At 40.3% G+C, this 22,394-nt stretch overlaps 1 protein-coding gene across 6 annotated transcripts in view; it reads right to left on the reverse strand.

Moving 5' to 3' along the window:
- Window positions 1-22,394, reverse strand: part of NUP93 (nucleoporin 93) — a 102,807-nt gene that overhangs the window by 61,735 nt on the left and 18,678 nt on the right. For 4 of the 6 annotated variants that reach the window (XM_027119853.1, XM_027119851.1, XM_027119852.1 and 1 more), the window contains one exon: window positions 14,620-14,737. In XM_027119853.1, coding sequence (XP_026975654.1) covers window positions 14,620-14,737 — 118 coding nt within the window. Of the gene's footprint in view, window positions 1-10,983; window positions 11,039-12,265; window positions 12,471-14,619; window positions 14,738-22,394 lie in introns of those variants that run through there. The other 2 variants (XM_027119854.1, XM_027119855.1) reach the window with 2 other exon arrangements.

Raw genomic sequence — 22,394 nt, forward strand, 5'->3', positions numbered from 1 at the left:
CATCCATGAATTATTAACATTTGCAGAAGCAATAGCACATCCGCTCACAGTGATCAGAGAGGAAAGTGATGATTAACTAAAATGGGATTATTAATCCCTCCACTTCCCTTTCCTCCGTCCCCCTCTCTTCTTCATTCCCCACTGGGCTCTGACTGCTTTTTAGGCAGTGTATTTTAAGCTACAGCCTCGGTATCAGAGTCAATACCTCCATGGTAAAAAAAAATAATCAATGACCAATTATAAGTCATAGGTTTTTAATATATGTAAGTTTTTAACATATTTTATTGACCACTGTGTCCTTCATGAGTGGTTACAAATTCTTTATGGACTCAAACACTTAGAAGATAAATACACTGCTTTGCACGCTGAAAGTTCAGGGTTGGTCCACAGGTGGACTAAGTATAAAAGTTGGCAGAGATGGCTAGAAAAGGGTTTACTTATACTAACTAAACTTCTGTAATAACTTAACCCAGTGGACCTCATGCTGGAGGGCTTGTTCAAACACACATTCTGGGCCCCACCTCCAGAGATTTGGATTCCGTAGCTTTGGGGTGGGGCCTGAGAATTTGCATTTCTAACAAGCTCCCAGGTGATATTGATGCTGCTGATCTGTGCACCACACTTTAGAATCACTGATAAAGAGCTTCTTTCCTGTTGTCAAATGCATTCAGGGCATGAGAGGAATGGAGAAGGAAATTAAAACCAACCTGAAGTAGAAAGTTAATACAAAGACAAAGGTGAGATTTGTAGCTCCTTTCCCCTCCTAACCCCCAAAGAAAATCCTGGAGGCCTCAAGGGCTCTGCAATGTTTGCTGCTCCAAAACAAACCCTATTCCATAACACTCCCCCTTTCCCCAAAATATGAGCTAGTAGGATGAATAGTTAACAAATGGTGAAGAACATATATGAAGTTGAGAGCTAGATTAATTTATAACTTCATTCCTAAAACATGAAAAACAAAATCAAATGTGCCCTTTTCCTTGGTCATTTTCTTCCCCATCATCTTCTCTACTTAGGATTTGGCTTTAATGTATGATCAATCCTCAAAAAACAAATAAGTTGAAACAGCCTCACCCAAAACAGCTATGTACTATATAACAGAAAAGTTTTATACACCCTCAATATCAAGCTGAGTCAGGCACCAAAAAAGTAGAATATTAGCAGAGGCTTTAGGCAAGGGCCAAAAATAAGGAAATGCACTTCAGAGTACCCATCAAAAGAGCAAAGCATGAGCAGGTTAGCCAGATGGATAAACTAAATTCCACCTCTTCGGGGTTTGCAAAAGCAGAAAACACAAGTAACAAGAGCACGTGAGGAAGAGGCCCACCTCTGGCAGCCAGTAGACCCAGCCTCTCCACCAGGCCCAGCCCCAACCCCACACCTAGACTCACTCTACAGAGCAAGACAGCGCTGATGGCTGTACGCTGCCAGGCTGCAGAAGCCATTCTTGATTGGCTTCTGAAGCCAATTCTTGAAGCCAGCCATGATTTCACAGCTGCCACTTGATTGCAATAAAGGAGGTACACTCCCATTAGCAATGGCTGCTCTGGATGCCAGCCAGTCTAAAAGGCTGGGAGGGACTGGGGGGGTGGGGGAAGAAAGAGGGATGCAAAAGACAGAAGGAAAGCAAGAATGAAAGGAAAAAAGGAGAAAAGACAAAAAGAACAGACGAAAAGAATGAAAGAAGGGAGGATAGTCCAAAGGAAGAAAGGAATCAGGGAGAGTGAAACAGAAAGCAAAAAACTGGCAAAAACAAAAACAAAAAATCTTCCCCCTAACCTGCTCTGAACCCTGACAGCCTAGTCCACCTAAAGTTTCAAATATGATATTTGTTCTGGTTTGCCACTTTGCATTTGCTTGGCACCAGTGACCTACTCAGCACAAACAAGGCTGATAGGCTCTAGTGTGACAAATCTCAAGAAACCCTGGGCCCCTTCACATAAAGGGCATCTGTAAAATATATCAGCAGCAGCAGCACTTTTGTTCAGTATCACTTTTTGTTCCAAAGTATATCCCTGATGGAAAAAGTGAGGTTTGTCCCCATTCAGACTACAGTATTACCCTTCTAAGTAGCATTTTCATACCTACGACTGATTTAGTTAACCAGCAAATCTTTCACATGGAAAGGAATAAATGGAAATGTCATTTCAAAGAAAACAAGTAAGAAAAGGTCTAAGGGGAAAGACAGAACCAAAACATCAAGAAATTTGACCAGTGGCAAAAGAACTAGCTTAGCATCTTTGTGGTGGTGGTGATGAGGAGGAGGAGGAGGAATTTATCCAAGCAGTCCACCCCTTGATGCCTTCCTCAGCAAGGCATGATAATAAGGATACAGGGCAAGGTATTAAGAAGCATCTGGGTTCAAGTTCCACCTTTGATAATAACTAATCTATCTTGATTTCGGTTTCTTCTGCTTCTAAATAAAGATGATGCTAACACCCATTCACCTCACCTCAAACACTGCAGTAAGGAACAAGACGGTGATGGACAAAGCCCACTGCAAAGTATTATATGAATGGAAAGATTACTATGGTGTGTCCCTCAAAGTTCACATAAAATTACTAACCTGTTACTTCTCCCCTAAAACTTCTAAATTAGGACAAAGTCATAGAGCTTCTCAATAACTATTTTTCCCAACAGTTTTTTTAAAATAATTTTTTAAATTTTTATTTATTTATTTTTGACTGCGTTGGGTCTTTGTTGCTGCGCACATGCTTTCTCCAGTTGTGGTGAATGGGGACTACTTTTCATTGCGGTGCGAGGGCTTCTCATTGCGGTAGCTTTTCCTGTTGCAGAGCACGGGCTCTAGGCGCATCGGCTTCAGTAGCTGAGGCGCGTGGGCTCAGTAGTTGTGGCTCGCGGGGTCTAGAGCACAGGCTCAGTAGTTGTGGCACACGGGCTTAGCTGCTCTGCGGCATGTGGGATCTTCCCGGACCAGGGATCAAACCCGTGTTCCCTGCATTGGCAGGCGGATTCTTAATCAGTGTGCCACCAGGGAAGTCCTTTCCCAACGGTTTGAGGGGGAGAGTGAAATGACATAATGGTTGCTCATGAAATCTGCACATCTCAGATCCCTTTTCACACATTAGGAAGTTTTTTCCATTACAGAATAAAGGAAAAGACTGTATATTACTTTATAGGAATTGACCAATTCTGAACTATGAGGGCCATTCTTACAGTCTACCTCTAACACATGCTTCATGGACTAATTCCTCACTGCCCTGTTAAAATAAATCAATTTCCCTTGTCATTTCAAAGATGTTCTACAGCTTCAAGTACCTGGTCCAAACAATTCAACACTCCCAAAATGGTGGCAGTCAAGAAAGTACACTATGGAGCCATTTTCCAAGTTCTGTGAACTAAGGACATCTTGCTTTTGTAATTAGAGGGAAAAGTGAATTTTCCCTCATTCACACCCTTAAAATCCCAAATTTAATGTTTTCTTGTCATCTAACTCCCTCAGCCCTCACTTACCCTCTATTCCAGTCAAGAGGTGTCCAGGTTGTGAAAAGGAGGGTAAAAGTCTTTCATAGGCAGTGACTGCTTCCCTTCCAATCACTCTGAGCCCAGCTCCCTCCATAAGCAGGCCACTGTACCTGACCCTCAACTAGATTCTAATTTCAACTTCACACTGGGAGAGTGGCACCAGGCACACGCTGAGGACCACTTACGTGGGAGTGCTTGCTTAGCTGGGACCTACTCTTTGCACACCATCACCCCTGCCCAGTTAGTTCCCTGCTGGTCTTCTCTTCAAGATTCTGTTATGTTAGTTTGCATTTATTTCTAAGAGCCAGTTAGACCAAAGAGTACCAATTTGCATGACTTCAGGTATTAATGTTCTGCTGAATGTCAACTCCTCCCTTTTGTGCTGTCTCCTAGAAGTGAGTAATTTTGCTGTGCAGAAATTCTTTCCTGTATTCTGGAGCACACACCAAGTTGAAGGCTCTGCCTGTGTCTTTAAAAGCCAAACACAATAATACCCATAGGCAGCCAAATCATATTATAAGATGCAAGATTTCAACATTCCGGCACACTGCCAGAGCTTAATGGCCAGTCAGACACTAATAAGTAAGGAAATGGGTCTGCATTAAACCTACAAATAAGTCAACAATCAATAGTTCAGGATTACAGTAAAAATTTGATGTGCCCTTTAAATTGCTTCTAGCATCATCCTTCTAACTCCAGCTCAGCTTCAGAAGCAAAACAAAACAAAGATGATCAAGCAAGAAGCTGAACCCAACCTATTTTTACAAGCACAAAGCCTTGGCATTTCAAAACTAAAAGCTGCTCCAGGATTTCACAGAAATCCTTTACAGTGTACCTGTAGGGCAGCAAAACTGAGAAATAATAGGCTGGGCTTTAGACAGTAAATTAAACTGACAGCTCAGCAAGCAGAAAACTACGGCAAAAAAACCAGCACCTGGAGATAAACGGAGGAAGCACATTTGGCCTTCCTGCAAAACTCATCTTCCCCCCAAACCAGCAGTGTTTGTATTAAGGTTTAGAAAGCACATTCCAGCTTCTCCCTCAATCAACATTATTTTACTACTAAGCTTATATAAATAAGAGCGATGCCCACCACATCCATTCTCTGTGGGCTTTATGCTCTTTATTTTGCTCTAAATGAGTGATCAATTATACTTCTATTTCCTATTTCTACCATCTTTCTCCTTCAAATATAACCTGAAAATTAGTCTACAATGAAATTTAAAACCTAGGGGAATAAGGGCACAGTACTGAACTCAAACCCACAGAAGGGACTTCAAGTCTGGCATAATAGCCTTTTAGGCCTTAGGCTCCTCCTTGGTGAAATGGAGTTAACAGTAGTAACTGCCTCAGAGGGTTACTGGAAGGACTGAATGAGGAAACCCACAAAGTGCTCAGTACAGTGTCTGGACACAATAAATGTTCAGTAAACCTTAGCTTTGCCTTCCCTATTCTAGCTGGGGTAAAACAGAAAACCGGAATTCAAAATTGTCTTTGGTGCCATGTTTCACTGTACCAACAAGTAAACTAAACAAAAGAAAGGAAGGGAGACAGGAAAGGAAGGGGAGAGAGATGAGGAGGGAAAGTGGAGGGGAGGAGGGGAGGGAAGAAGGGGGGGGGGGAAGGAGAAAGGAAGAAAACATAGCTACTGAAACTAGTACTACCCAAAGTACAGCTGAAGAAGCACCCGTCCACAAGTAGTTTGTTCCCAGTCTGCAGCAGGTAAGTACAAAATCTGAGAATCAGCATTTAGAAACTTTTATAGCAATCTGACAGAGTAATTTTATGTCCACTGAATTTAATTTAAAAAACTAAGGCTTACAGGAATTCCCTGGCCCTGGCAGTCGTTAGGATCCATGCTTTCACCGCTGGGGCCCAGGATCAATCCCTGGTTGGGGAACTAAGATCCCACAAGCCTCATGGCATGGCCAAAAACAAACAAACAAACAAAAAACAAAACCTAAGGCTTATATTCTGCATGTCTTTTATTTCATTTTTTTCTAGTAATTCTTTTTTGCTGTATTTTATAAAAGTATCTCTCAGTCTGAGATAAATTGGGAAAAAAGAAATTTGAGAAGCACGGATTATGTAAGCACCTTCTGAATACAACACCCATCACCATATTCCTTCAACAGGAAGACATGTGGGGCAGTGTGGGGCCTCATCACAGAGCCAAGTGCTACTGTGAATGCCTTAAACCTTCAAGGATTCACCAGGCCCTGCTCATTTAGAGACTGCTTCTGCTGAGACAGGCTCATATGCACTGTGGATAACAGAGAACCGAGTAAGAAATGAGAAAGCACTCCCAGATAATATCATACAAGTATACTTTGGTACCTTGAGCAAATCAAGCATATTATAACCTTCCATGGCTGTGTCTACCTGTCCCTAAGATAGTAACAGCTTTTTTTAATTAGACAATATTTTTTTAATAGATAAAGGAGGAATGGAGAAAACTCTGCCCCACATCCTTGTGCTCGTGTCATTTAAAGAAATAAATCAAATCAGGTAGTAATAAAAATCAGCCAGTGAATCCACACTCCCACTTATGTTCTGCTGACCTAATCCTCCCGTTTGTGTTATGAACTAAACGAATAGCCTGGCTCTAGTTGTAAATGTGTTTTATAAGACAAAGGCTCTTTCTGTACAGTTTCTTGGAAGCTGTGTCACGCCCAGCCCTGCTCAGCAGATTCTGCTGCAGTGCTTCAAGTGCTGTGGTTTTCTGAAAAGCACAGGCGGGATTTTGCTGATGGCATCTCGGCCTCACAGCCACTCCATGGTGAGAAGCGGGGACTAGCCCTTCTGCCCTCCAGGATAACTGAAGCAGCGCGTGCACCGCTGCTCATCATTAGTGTTGGAGACCAGGAGCTGCCTTCACCCTGAGCATGGGACTCATTCAATCTCTCCATATCTGATGTGCAAGATGGAAGCCAACCATTTGCGAGACAGGAAAATGCTCAAAAAGGAAGCAATACGCACTGGTTCTGGGAGCCCTGCAGCAAAAGAAATTATAGTACTGGTCTTGTCAGTAGAGGATGTTGTTCATCCTACCTCCCAGCTTCTTTTCCTGGTCCCTGCCAAACAACAAACAGAAAAAAGCAAAACCAAGAGTATCTCCTGTCTGAGCCCCTCTCTCAGTTCCTTCACAGAATGTGGATTTTTAGTGGAGACAAGGAGAACCTGAGTCCCAAAGTTTTATGACTACGGAGCCACACTTTGTAACCACCACCAATGGAAGGAGCTGCATCAGGCTGCTGGCCTGGAAAGCCTTGGACTGAACACTCCGAAACAGAAATAAGAGATCACAGGGCGCTGTGGCAAGCAGATCAAAGTGGCGCACAGGGTCAAGGGCTGCCATCTGAGAATGACAGACTGGTCTACAGTAGTGCATTCAATATTTGACAAGGTTTTAACCCCCATTTAAATCAAACAGTTTAGCCCATTTCTGATTCCTGAAACCAAGCAATTTAAAGATACCAGAGTGAAGATAACAATATATGTTCCCCATCTCCGGAGTACTGGGGCATCAATAGATATCGGCAGGTTAAGAGAAGCTGGTAAAGAGGGAGGGGATGACTCAACTCCAGTTCAAAGGCACCAGGGCCTGGCCAATACTTGAAGTGCTCTATTAAATTGTTAGATAAATATTTTAGCCGTGGGCTTCTTCCAAAATACTCTTACAGAACCATTCCCACTTCTTTCTTAAGTTGGTAATTGATATTCCCCTGCTCACTACAGGATATAAGAAACCTCTGAGAAGACAAAAAAGCCTGTCATTTCCTGCCTGCACAGAATGCATTCAGCATCCATTTCCTTGCTTGTTCTGAAAGCCCTGCATTCAGGAGTAAGTGTGAATGGTTAAGTAAAAAAGCTGAAATCTTATATCCTTGGCTCACATAAAAGCAGTTTTTCACATTTTCCACAGACGATGCCTTTAACAACCATTTTTATTCCAAAGTTACCATTTCTAATTCCATTCAGAGGACACTTTAATGCAACTGCATACTTTGCCACCATACCATAATGTCTACCTTTCCTCTTATCACAAACAGGCAGAAAAATTAAATCATTTCAGTACTTACCACAGCAATCAGCATTAGACTACCTAATTATAAACACAAAATAGGATGGCATATTAACCTGCCTCTGTGAAGACACTATTTTTTCCTTTTTACATGTTTACTGGTTTTTACCAGTTCTGAGATTTACTCTGAGTAAATCTGGGATTTACTCTGGGTCAGGGTTTAATGACAAGGAACAGCAAATATACTCATTAAGTGGGGGTGATGTGGGCACCGCAGTGTTTACACAGCAGACGAAGCCTAGCACAGCTACTGCCCTGAACAAGAACACTGGACACAGTGTGATGTGTGTCTTTTCCACATGCACCTCAGCCACTACAACTGAATTCTGGCCTAAAACGTACCTGGTATTTGTTCTAGAAAAGGGTTTCTCTCTAACTAACGGGCTTTGGATCCAGTGGGAATTGGATTCATTTGCTAGTGAACCCAAGAGCATTACCTATAGGTTGTTTCAAGTCCAGGATAGGCAGCTGTTATAAGCTGGGAAAGGGCAAGATTCAAATATCCATTAAAGTCCTCTAAAAATTCATAAGAAAGGTTACCATGAACTTCCCACTGACTCTCTTAGGAGCAAGAGGAATATAACAAAGGAGGTCGATAAATCAAATGCTTAACTAAAAATCTTCACACTGTTAGATTCCATGCAAGTCTCTTACGTTTTTATATTATGTGAAAACATTTGAAGAGCAAAGTTTTATTCCTTCAGAGTCCATCAATTCAAAATTTCTAATCATCCAATTTGGGCTAGATCACTATTATTTGCAGAAAAGACTGCTCAAGCATATTAAGAGCAGAAACAATAAGGAAGATAAGTATGTTTTGCCTACTTAAACCATTTCTCAGAATTGCTATACAAATTATCAGTATGCAAATAGATGCAACTCTTATGAAAGAACCTCATCTCTTCCTTAATTTACTAAAGCAGCTTTGGTAAGACCTCTCCTTGGTACACACACTTAGCAGTTTCAGTTTCTAGGAATAGATGAAAATGACAACTACATTTCTTTAAAAATAATTCCAGAATTAAGATATTGTTCACCCATTCAGAATGCACCCTCCCTCAACTAATTTGAGCTAGGGAAAGCTTACTGCACCTTTCCCTCAATATTAATACTTTGCCAGTACTAATCCTGAAGAGCTGCTATTAGCATACTAATCATTCTAAGAAAGTCTGAACTTCTTTTCAACAAACTGCCACAGGATTTCTGGAACCAATTCCCTACCAACAACTTGCCAGTACTACACACACACAATTAGCACTCAAGACAACTACTTTTCCTCTTAGCTGTAATACACAGCTGCATTTAATCAGCAGTACCTTAATTCTGAAGGTATAAAATTAAAAGATAAACCATGAAAATAACAATTTAGGTGATATGGGATTATACCACCAGTGATTCATTTTTATGCTTACCAAAGCCATTTAGTTTCTTCTGATTATTTAAAAGATAAGCTAAGAGTGGTTTGAGTATACTCTACATTTCCAAGGACAGAAAAAGGAAGGAAATAATGAAAATTTTATTATAGATATAGTGTGGTAAGTAGAACGAGTTTTTAACAAGTCAATTATTATTGCACCATTCTCTTATATTTTATCCTCTTTTTAAGACTTCTTTTTCTCTTTATTCATACAGGACAGATTTCCATCTGGAAATTGAGCATATTATGAAGATGTTTAGTTCCATATAGAGTTTTTTTGTGTGTAGAAGGGGCTACATTTTCATTTATCATGATTTAAATTGGTTGCTAAGTCAATTCCAACAACATAATCTAAAGTTGTTTACTTTGTGGGGGAACATTCAGAAAGTTTTGTTTTTTCCTAAGCAGTAAAGCCAACATGCTATATTTGGAGGCCATGGCAAGAGAGATCTGAGACTATGAAAGAGGTGGCATCTAGGAAAGCCTTTAAGAGGGTCAGACTGAAATTATGGCTCAGACATTTTCAGAGGTGCTACTCCACGCTAAAGGAAGGGGGTGAGCAAAGGCCTAAAGTATAAAAGGAAAATCAAAGAGTTTGGTAACCTGGTTAGCTGAAGTAGAAATCTCTTTCTCACACGCCCCCACCCCCCAACAATTTAATCCTACCTATACTTACCCTGTAAACTAGAGTACTTAAAAATACTTTAAAAAAAAATCAGACTGTTTCTAGTTGGAAAATGTCTCTTGAGAAATCTCTTAAACATATTATAGAACATTAACCTGTTTGGAGAAAATGACTATGACTAAACTCTGGAATCCGACAAGGGTAGTCAGCCTCACTTTCCAAGGCCTGAAAGAGAGTGCTGAGGATGAGATCAGATACTTGGTTGAGGTTTGCAGTCCCTGGAACAACTAGAAATAGATGTCTTATCCTGAAACTCCTCCATGAAACAGAGTTAGATTTGAAGATGTTTCATTTATTACAGTTAATTGACAGTTTTAAATTTTCTGGCACTGTAAGTATAGTGGGTTGAAGTGGGTACTGCCAAAAATATATGTCTAAGTCCTAACTCCTGGTACCAGTGAATGTGATCTTATTTGGAAATGGGGTCTCTGCAAATGTAATTAAGGTAAGCATCTCAAGATGAGACCACCTTGGAGTTAGAGTGGGCCCTAAATCCAATGGCTGGTGTCCTTATAAGAGAAGGGAGAAGTGGATTTGACACACCTGACAACAAAACCTATGAAGATGGAGGCAGACTGGACTTATGCTGCCACAGATCAAGGAATGTCAGGAGCCACCAGAAGCTAAAAGAGGACAAAGTCTCCTCTCGTGCCTTCGGAGGGCACTGCCAACACCCTGATTTCAAAGTTCTGAGCTCCAGACTGTGAGAGAATGCATTTCTAATGCTTTAGGCCACTAAGTTTGTGGCAATTTGCTGTGGCAGCCATAGGAATCTAATACAGTAAGTTCAGCAATAATATTATTATATTTTGGTTTAATGCCATTTGGAAATATTACAGCCTAATGCCGAGAAACTGCAGCTCCCATTTTTTATGGCCAACCCAGGCTATTTCTGCAGAGCCTTCTTGAAAAATACATGTAATCTAGTGAAAAAGCCCAGGATATAACTAAGCTGTGTAACTGTGCACTTTATTACTATATAATACACATCATCCATGGTACATTAGGTCTGTTCAGACCACAGTAAAAATGTGCAGTCTGCCCTCTATATTTTTTTCCAAAGACAGAAGTGAGCAAGTGGATCTCTGTGAGAGGAACCATACTTGCAAGCACCACAAAGTCACTCAGAATAGAGCAGTACAGTTGTTTTAGTACCATATCCTCTTAACAGTTATGGCTCTTCAGTTCCATTACAAAAATGTGCAGGCCTTCTTTATGACCATTTCCAAAAATTAAATCAATAAACATTAAAAAAAATTCCACTAGCATCAGCCATACATATATTTAAGTGGGTTTATTTAAATATGTTACCTTTGCTGGCCACAGCAGTCTTTCAAAAATGCATTATCAATGCATGCCAACATCACTGTTTATGACAAACAACAAAAAACCTGTATTAATTTCAAGCTCCATTAGAAAAAGAAGCAAATACAATCAATGTTTACCAAACAGAAAAGGACAACCTATTCATGGGAAAATGCCTTTCCAAGCTTATAGGTAATGCAAACAATGGATGGTACAAAGTCTTGGACAGCACCTGTCAAAGGATCCTTCAGCATTTCCTTTTATGAATTTATAAGCTGACATAAATTCACTCTGACTGATACTCAGTGGGATTAGGGTACGTTCTCATCTCAAAAACTGCACTGATTGGAAAACAAAAGCTCATACACAAAAATCTATCAGATTTATGGTATGTGAATTATATTTCAGTAAAGCTGGTAAAAATAAATGAGAAAAAAAAGTCCATCAAAAAGTATATCTGGGGCTTCCCTGGTGGCGCGGTGGTTGAGAGTCCGCCTGCCGATGCAGGGGACAAGGGTTCGTGCCCCGGTCCGGGAGGATCCCACATGCCGCGGAGCGACTAGGCCTGTGAGCCATGGCCGCTGAGCCTGAATGTCCGGAGCCTGTGCTCCGCAACGGGAGAGGCCACAACAGTGAGAGGCCCGTGTACCACCAAAAAAAAAAAAAAGTATATCTGGGGCTTCCCTGGTGGTGCAGTGGTTCAGAGTCCACCTGCCGATGCAGGGGACGCAGGTTTGTGCCCCAGTCCGGGAAGATACCACATGCCGCAGAGCAGCTGGGCCCGTTGAGTCATGGCTGCTGAGCCTGCGCATCCGGAGCTTGTGCTCCGCAGTGGGAGAGGCCACAACAGTGAGAGGCCCGCGTACTGGAAGAAAAAAAAAAAAAAAGTATATCTGGCCTTTTTAAAAGCAAAAAATTGAAAATATCCCAATTAACTCTTCCTGGACAACTAACACATTAAGAGAAGAATTAAAAGGAGGACCACTCCATGCTAAGGGCGAAAGCTGGCTTGGCTCCTATATTTGACTACTACACAGGAAGTCAGGGAAGGACATGATACTACTATGTGTACAGGAAGTTTAGGCATAGATCAGCTGAGCCACACAATACAATCACTAGAGCTATCTCAGATTAGGCCGAAGACTCAGCCCTTTACAAGTTAAATTTTCTCCTTTAAGCCTTTGCTGGCAAGAAGATGAAGTCAATAGAGGATTTTATTTTGAAACTAGTTAGTCTTAAATCTTTACTTCAGGTCTAGATGATCCATTCCCAATTAATCAAAACTTACCTTGGAGTGACCATTTCACATTTTTTAAGCTATTCCAGAAAAGCTCAACTGAGAGGTAAAATTTTGAAATGGAGGCATCCTTCCTCTCAAAGTTCAAAGACTTCCCAGTGGTGCAGGACCAAAACTCTTAGCCGTGCTCATTCCAAATTAAGAAACTCTCTTTGATGTGACCAAGCATGCATTGCTAGGAAGCCACCTAATGGGGCTATTGAAGGACAGTGTTCATGCATAAAGTAGAAGATTAGAATAAATGATCATTATGACTCAATACATTTATAAACCTGTCATTAATATCTCAAAGCAAAAAATGTTGTACCACATCAGCTGGAATTCATGAAGTGCATCACTAAATGTTGCTGGGTATTCCAAATATGTATTACCAATATGCCAAAGAAAATCTAAAAAGCAGTTTTTAAAATAAACAACTTATTTGGCATTTTAAACATTAAAAACAACACAAACAAACAAATAACCTTTCAGCAAATGTCATTTCTTTCCACACTATTAGGAATACTTCTGCACGTATATGGTGATTATTCAAATTATCTGAGCTGTATCTCATTCACTCACCTGTTATGGGAGTAAGTATTTGTTTCTAGGGCATCAAGCAGTTGAAATAGAAGGTGGGGAGAACAACAGCTAAAACTTCAAAAAAAAAAAAAAAAGAGGCAAGTATACATGCCATTTTAAGATTACATGGAAAGGGCTTCCCTGGTGGCACAGTGGTTGAGAATCATCCGCTTGCCAATGCAGGGGACACGGGTTCCAGCCCTGGTCTGGGAAGATCCCACGTGCCGTGGAGCAACTAAGCCCGTGCACCACAACTACTGAGCCTGCGCTCTAGAGCCCATGAGCCACAACTACTGAGCCTGCGTGCTGCAACTACTGAAGCCAGCGTGCCTAGAGTCCGTGCTCCGCAACAAGAGAACCCACCACAATGAGAAGCCCGCGCACCGCAACGACGAGTAGCTCCTGCTCGCAGCAACTAGAGAAAACCCACGCACAGTAACGAAGACCCAATGCAGCTAAAAATAAATTAATTAATTTTTTAAAAAGAAGATTGCACGGAAATAAGAAGGCATCTATAAGGTGACAGGCAAATATAATTTAGTATATAAAACTGGAAAAAACTGGATTTTCATACTCTGGGAACATATCAATAACAGGGAAAATAATGAATATCTATAGTTACTGAACTCTCAACTCAAAGTTGAGGGTTTTAGGTTTCTCAAGTGGAATAAATGCAGTAGAATTATGGCCATTACTGTAGATGGATTAAAACAGTTCTCGGAAGGGTGGGGTAAAGAGTATTAATTCAAATTGAGCCCAAATAATAAATAACAGATTCATCTGTACTAGGATTTGCCTTTGTAGGACCTGCATCCTTTCATCTCAAAGGTAAATCGATGATAAAAATGGTATCCCACTATCCCTTCACTCTAACACAAGTCAGTGTTCCAATTCCTCAGAACTAAATGGATCACGGGACTTCCCTGGTGGTCCAGCGGTTAAGACTCTGTGCTCCCAATGCAGGGGGCCTGGGTTTAATCCCCGGTTGGGGTACTAGATCCCACATGCATGCCACAACTAAGAGTCCATGTGCCACAACTAAAGAATCTGCATGCCATAATTAAGGCCTGGTGCAGCCTGAAGGAATGAATGAATGAATAAATGAATAAACAAATATAAAAAAACCCAAACAACTAAATGGATCACAAGATTTTTCCTTAACAATTTTGAACACACACACACACACACACACACACACACACACAAACCCAGTTTCTGATTAGATTAAAATAGCAATCAATTGTGCCAGTGGCATGCTAGGTTAAATGAGACAGGAGTGCTCTATTAGACCATTTCCTGGTGCCACTAATGGAGCCAAATACTTCCTAGAAATCGATGAGTAGGTTTCAGTAAATAGTAAAGCTATTTAGTTTCCCCAGCTCTTTGCCAAGCCACACAAGCAAGATGTAGAAAAGAAATGTGGAAGACGAATAGTAAAATTATTTGAGATCTAGCAAAGAAAGCAAGAGAAACTTACAACTAATGTCTCCGTGCCTTGGATTAAGCCCAAAGAAGGAAGAGAAATCTGTGCTCATAATTACAATAATTTAAAAAGTGCAGGTTGGAAATGCTTTCCTAAATTCAGCCTTACAGAGCACTCTGAAAATAATCCAATGTTCCTTCAAAGCTGAGCCTCCCATTCTCTTAATATCTGAGGAAGAAGAGAATTAACAAAGAAATGTGGTATTCCTAAACCAGCTGGTGAACAAAAGGCCAGGGCCTTCAGCCTGGGTTGCATGCTCAGGGTTGCACCTGCACCAGTCCTGGTACCTGGCAGCCCTTACCTGAATGTCTGTGTCCTTCACAGGCTCAAGAGGCTCAAAGGTGGTGGCTGCACTCAGACTCTCCAATCGCTGGGAGATGTGGGATATGTCAAGTCCCCGAGACCCGAGGAGAACTGACCTATATGAGGATATAGGGCAGGGAGAAAAAAGTAGAATTAGAACATCTAATATGCTTCCTAAAATACTAGAGAGTATTTTTAGTATGAAACTAAAACTTCTTATATACTGCCCAAACACTTTTGTATGGTTGTTTCATACCTTTCCAAAAAGATCTACCACCTGGGATAACAGACACAACGTTGCATTTGGTAGTAAGAGAGAGTTCTGATCATGCCTAAATTAGTGAGGGACCTGTCTAGATAAATTGATAGCATATCAATAAAATTACAGGCTAGACTGTTCCAAACACTTTATAGTGAAGAAAATCGTGAGGTAGATATTATTCTCAATCCCCGTTTTACAGATGGGGGAACCAATGTGCAAAGAGGTTAACCAACTTATCAAAAGTCACAGAGCCAGGAAACAGCAGAGCCAGGTCACCAAGCTCCACAGCACGAACTCTTAACCACCATCCTATATTTACAGCCTCTATAAAGACAGATGTAGTAAACCACAAAATTTTAGAAGCTTCAGGAGAACCTAGTCTAAACTTCATTCATTAATTAAGGAAACTGAAAGTCCAGGGCAATCAATAACTTGCAAAGGGCAGGGAAACCAGAATCCAAGGCCAGTTCTCCAAAGCTTCTCTTCAAAAGCCAAACACCATGTGCAGTACATCTTCAAATTCCCTCTCTGCTGCCCAGTCCAACAGTAGAGGAAGCTGTCACCTGACTAATAAATGCTTTTGAAGAGAGATGGGAACACTACAGCTGGCTTTATGTCTACTCATCTGGAGCAATGTAACAATGGGAGAGCAAAAAAAAAATTACAGAGTCTCACTAATATCTAGAACACTCTCTGGAAGAAAGAAACTTAAGGAAATTAATTGTTTAGACTGTTGCTTTTGGATTATGATTTAGTACCTCCAAATCCCATCGACAAAGTCTGTGCTCATTCTTATTAACTTAGAAGAAGCTAGACCACCTGGTGGCACAAATAACCCTAACACCTATGGGTGTTACACTGAAGATGACCAATTCTGAACTAACATACTTACTGGAAAAAAGAAAAGACTTCTCATGCTTATTTCCATTCTACTTAGTACCACAGGAATAGATAATGTGCACCCAGAGGGCTCCGCACTGTAGATTTTTGTCTCTTCCGTGCAGACTGGTCAGCTATGATGCCATCCCTGAGGCTTCCCCTCCAGGCTATCATTTCAAGTAGATAATCTTGCCTCTCTCTTCTAACAATCCTTGATGGCTAACTTTCTAGTACAGTGGTTCCCAGTCCTGGTTGTACATTAGAATCGTCTAGACAACTTTCCTCCCAATGATTCTGATTAGTGTTGGGTAAGCCTGGAGCACGGGTATCAGTATTAGGCTCTCCTTCCCTTTTTAATCACAGCTTTACTGAGATATTATTAACATATCATACAATTCACCCATTTAAAGTGTAGAATTCCATGGGTTTTAGTATATTCACAGAGTTGTACAATCATCGCCACAATCTATTTTAGAATATTTTCATCACCCCTCCCTGCCAAAATTTCCCCCACTCCATAAGCAGTCATGGGAATGTATCAATAAAATGCTCATGTCTCCACAAATCTCCCCCTAACCACTCATTTATTTTCTGTCTCTATAAATTTGCCTACTCTGGACATTTTCTATAAATGGAATCATACAATATGTGGTCTTCCATGACTGGTTTCTCTCACTGAGAATAACGTTTTCAAGGTTCATCCATGTTGTAGTATGTATCAGTACTTCATTTCTTTTTATTACTGAATAGTACTCCATCATATGGATATGCTATATTTTATATTAATGAACATATCATCATTTGAAGGACATTTGGGTTGTTTCCACTTTTGGTTATTATAAAAAATGCTGCCATGAACATTCATGTGTAAGTTTTTGAGTGAACTATGTTTTCATTTCTCTTGGGTATACACCTCGGAGTGGAAGTGCTAGATTATATATTGACTCCCTGTTTAACCTTCTGAAGAACTGCCAGACTATTTTCCAAAGCAGCTACACTATTTTACATTCCCATGAGCAATGTACAAGGGTTCTAATTTTTTCCACACTCTTGCCAATACCTGTTACTACCTTTTTGATTATAGCCATTTTAGCCAACTCCTTTTTAAACTATTATAGAAAAAAATCTTAATATGAAATTAAAATAATAAACCCTGTACCTATCACCCAGCTTCAAAAACTAGCATGTCGTAGCAAACTCTATTTTCACCTACATCCCTACCTACTTTCCTCTCTCTACCACCCAGATTATTTCGAAGTAAATCCAAAATATTCTCTTAATTATTTCATAACATTAAAATGTGTTTGTTTGAATGGAATACAAGTAAGTTCTCTACCTGCAAATAATTGATATGCCTCCAAATGTCTTTTAATCTTTGAGTTGTCCCTCCATCTCATTTTTTTTTTTCTTACAATTTCTTTGTTGGAGACTCTAGATTATTTGTTCCATAGAGCAGTGCTACTCAAACTTGAAATGTGCATGTGAATCACCTGGGAAGCTTGTTAATAAGCATATTCTGTTTCAGCAGGTCTGGGATAGGGCCTGAGGGTCTCCATTTCTAAAAAGCTCACAGCTGATGCTTATGCTGTTGATCTATAGACCAGACTCAAAGTAGCAAGGATGTAGTTTCCCACATAACAGGTTTTACTGATTGCATCCCCATGATGTAATTTTAACATGTTCCTCCTGCCTCTCCTATCCAATTTCCTGTAAATTGAAAGTAAGTGCTAATGGTTTGATCAGATTCAGGTGGCATTTTTTTGGTTCAATTACTTCAGACTTTTATCAAGAGGTATGTAATATCTGATTACCTCTTTTTGGAATGTTACCAGACACTGATGATCATTGCTTAGATGCATTAATTCCTTAGAGGTTGCAAAATGGTGGTATTCTGTCTCTATTAGCTGGAATATTTCCCCTCAGAGACACTCTTCATCAACTACATGGTTACTCTGAATAATGAGTTGATTCTCTAGCATTCTCCAAAGGTGACTGATGAGTTTTGTGTCATTATGAACTCATGAATTTAAACATATTTGATGTATTTCAATCCACTGCAGTTATTATCCTTATCATGCTCAAAATCATCTCATCTTTGGCCAGTAGAAGCCTTTTCAAGTTGGTTTCTCAGTTCTTTTGACATGACTCAAGTTGACCTACATAACTTCCTTGCCATCTGGTATGACAAGACAAGTTCATCTTGCCCCAGACCTGGAATCGGTCAACTCTCCAAAGAGCCCCAGTTACTTTTTATTAAGAAATGGATTTTTAGAGACCACTATCTGGGCACTAAGATGTGCTCATTGCTACACTGTTTCTAAGCCTTTCAGTAGGCAGAGCTAGAAATAGAGTTTTTACTTTTGTTTCAGTTTCCTTAAGATAAATTACATCATGAGTTCATACTGACACTTCCAATTCAAAATTAAAAACGTAAAGTTTGGGGTTAACCTCATAGATTTTCTATCTGTATCTCCTTTCTCTCATACCCAAAGTCCTAGTTCTCAGCATCACCACCTTAACTACTTATTTGCTTTATCCTACACTATACACACAATAGTCTCAAAACAGCAGTATCAATCCCTCTACCAACGATATCATTATTGAAGACCGATTAAGATATTACTTGGAAATGTTCCTCTCTGAATGATTATGTCACCAACTGAATGAGCATTTATTTTCCTTCTTTAGGAATTCCTTTTTTGAAATTTAGTTTTGTTTTATAATTACACAAAATATTTATACAATTCCAAAGTCAAATCTATAAAAAAGTCCATCTTCACCTTATTTTTTCCCTTTTCCTACAGGTAACCCTTTGTTTCTTTACACCATTTATATTAATCACAACTTTTTTTTTTTTTTTTTTGTGGTACGCAAGCCTCTCACTGTTGTGGCCTCTCCCGTTGCAGAGCACAGGCTCCGGACGCGCAGGCTCAGCAGCCATGGCTCACGGGCCCAGCCGCTCCGCGGCCTGTGGGATCCTCCTGGACTGGGGCACGAACCCACGTCCCCTGCGTCAGCAGGCAGACTCTCAACCACTGCGCCACCAGGGAAGCCCTAATCACACCTTTTAATTTCCTGTATTTGTTGCTTTGACATCTCGGGCCTTGCTGGCACTGGAGCGACTGCCTCTCCCAGAGTTAGCTACTTCCTAGAGGCCTGTAAGCACATATAAGAACATATGCACACTAATCAATCCAGAGCCCATACCTCAACCACCTCCTTCAATGGGTCACTATCCCCTGCTCTAATCATCTCAGGGTGAGGTACCAGACAACTTTACCCTAGAGCCCACTGAGGCTATTCAAACTAGCCAATCCTAAGCCTGCTCACTCTGCCTTCCCAGAGAAACCTCAGTAAAGGCTCTCGCCCAGGTTTTCCCCTTGCTTCCTCTGCCCCCTGACTGACCTCAGTGCTCCCTCAGTGGCCCTGCATGGCATGCCCTGCCTCCTGTTTCCAGAGAAATGTGAGTAGAGGGCTTCCCTGGTGGCGCAGTGGTTAAGAATCAGCCTGCCAATGCAGGAGACACGGGTTCGAGCCCTGGTCCGGGAAGATCCCACATGCCGCGGAGCAACTAAGCCCGTGCACCACAACTACTAAGCCTGCGCTCTAGAGCCTGAGCTCTGCAATAAGAGTAGCCACAGCAATGAGAACCATGTGCACCGCAACGAAGAGTAGCCCCCGCTTGCATCAGCTAGAGGAAGCCCGCACACAGCCATGAAGACCCAATGCAGCCAAAAAAAGAAAAAAAAGAAATGTGAGTAGAAACTTCTTCCTTCATGATAGTCATGTCATATCCATGTTTGCATGTCTTACCATACCTGATTATAGTAAATCTCAGCTATTTTTAAACACCTTCCTTCTTTTTTATTAGCAGTTATGTATATGTTTGTGTTACGTACTTTTTAAAAACAGCTTTATTGAGCTATAATTCACATACTATACAATCACCCACTTAAAATGTATAATTCATAGATACATTTATAAATGAATCACTTTGTTGTACACCTGAAACTAACACAACATTGTTAATCAACTATACTCCAATATAAAATAAAAATTAAAAAGAATTTTAAAAAATGGCAGAATGTTGATATGATAGGTGATGGGTACCTGGGAGTTTATTATACTGTTTTCTCTACTATTGTGTATGTTTTAATATTTCCATAATAAAAGTGTTAAAAGTAAGTGCAATAAGAGGGGAAAAAAGAATCTCAAAAAAAAAAGTATAATTCAGTGGGTTTTAGTATAGCCACAGATTTGTGCAACCACCACTACAATCGATTTTAGAATATTTTCATCACCCAGAAAAGAAACCACCCTACCCACCAGCAGTCACTCCCTATGTCCCCTAATCTACCCACTCCCTTGGCAACCTCTAATCTACTTTCTGTTTCTACAGATTTGCCTATTCTGGACATTTTCTATAAATGGAACTATACAATATGTAGTCTTCTGTGACTGGCTTCTTTCACTTAGCATAATGTTTTCAAGGTTCATCCATGTTGGAGCATGTATTAGTAGTTCATTCTTCTTTATTGCCAAATAGTATTCCATTATATGGATATGCCACTTTTATTTATCAATTCATCAGCTGTTAGACATTTCGATTGTTTCTACTTTTTGGTGATTATGAGTAATGCTGCTATGAACGCTCATGTACAGGTTTTTGTGTGGACAACTGTTTTCATTCCTCCTGGGTATAAACCTGGGAGTGGAACTGCTCAGTCATATGTTAACTCTATATTTAACCTTTTGAGAAACTGCTGGATGTTTTCCAAAGTGGCTGCACCACTTTACATTCCTACTGACAGTTTACGAGGGTTTCAATATTTTCCACATTCTCACCAACATTTGTTATTATCCGTCTTTTTTGATTACAGCCATCCTAGTGGGGGTGAAGTGGTATCTTATTGCGGTTTTGATTTGCATTTCCCTGATGGTTAGTGATGTTGAGCGTATTTTCATTTGCTTATTGGACATTAATATACCTCCTTTGGAGAAATGCCTGTTCAGATCTTTTGCTCATTTTAAAATTGGGTTGTCTTTTGGTCCAGCCACTAAGTAAAACAATATGGAGGCTTCTCAAAAAACTAAAAATAGAACTACTATATAATCCAGCAATTCCACTCCAGGGTATGTACTTGGCAAAAATGAAAACACTAAACCAAAAAGATACATGCATCCAATGTTCACAGCAGCACTATTTACAATAGCCAAGATATGAAAACAACCCAAGTACCCAGCCACAGATGATAAAGAAGATGTGATACACACATATGGTGGACTGTTACTCAGCCATAAAAAAGAATGAGGGACTTCCCTGGTGGCGCAGTGGTTAAGAATCCACCTGCCAATGCAGGGGACACAGGTTTGATCCCTGGTCCAGGAAGATCCCACATGCCACAGAGCAACTAAGCCCATGCGCCGCAACTACTGAGCCTGCGCTCTAGAGCCCACACGCCACAACTACTGAGCCCACACGCCACAACTACTGAAGCCCGCATGCCCTAGAGCCCACACGCCACAACTACTGAAGCCCGTGTGCCTAGAGCTCGTGCTCCACAATAAGAGAAGCCACCAAAATTAGAAGCCCACGCACTGCAACGAAGAGTAGCACCCGCTCACAACAGGTAGAGAAAGCCCGTGCAGCAACGAAGACCCAATGAAGCCAAAAACAAAAAACAAACAAAAAAGAATGAAAATCTGCCATTTGCAGCAATGTGGATGGGCTGAGAGAACATTACGCTTAATGAAATAAGTCAGACAGAGTCTGATACTGTATGATATCACTTACATGTGGAATCTAAAAAATAATGCAAACCAACGTATACGCAAAACAGAAACAGACTCACAGATATAGAAAACAAACTAATGGTTACCAAAAGGGGGAGGGAAAGGGGGAGGGGCAAATTAGGGGTATGGGATTAAGAGATACAAACTACTATATATAAAATAGATAAGCAACGAGGATATATTGTATAGCACAGGGAATTATTATATCCATTATCTTATGACAACTTTTAACGGACTATAATCTGTAAAAATATTGAATCACAATGCTGTACATCTGAAACTAATATAATATTGTAAATCAACTATACTTCAAAATAAATTGGGTTGTCTTTTTATTATTGAGTTGTAAGAGTTTTAATATGTTCTGGGTATAAGCCCCTTATTCAACATATATTGTAATATGCAAATATTTTCTCCCCATTCTGTGGGTTGTTTTCTCTCCTGATAGTGTCCTTTAAAGCACAAAAGTTTTTTAATTTTGATGAAGTTCAGTTTATCTATTTTTGATTCTGTCACTTATGCTTTTGGTTTCACATCCAAGAAGGTCAGAAGATTTACACCTACTTTTAAGAGTTTTAAAGCTTTAAAGACAAATACCATATGATTTCACTTATACGTAGAATCTAAAAACCAAATCAAATGAACAAACATAACAAAACAGACTCATAGATTCAAAGAACAAACAGGTGGTTGCCAGAGGGGAGGGAGGTGGGGGGAATGAGTGAAATAGGTGAGGGAGATTAAGAGGTACAAACTTCTAATTACGAAATAAATGCATCACTGGAATGAAATGCACAGCATGCGGAATATAGTCAATAATATTGTAATAAAGTTGTACG

This window comes from Aethalodelphis obliquidens, unplaced genomic scaffold, assembly GCF_003676395.1.
Source record: "Aethalodelphis obliquidens isolate GAN/ISIS:26980383/991018 unplaced genomic scaffold, ASM367639v1 scaffold20, whole genome shotgun sequence".
Classification (NCBI taxonomy): domain Eukaryota; kingdom Metazoa; phylum Chordata; class Mammalia; order Artiodactyla; family Delphinidae; genus Aethalodelphis; species Aethalodelphis obliquidens.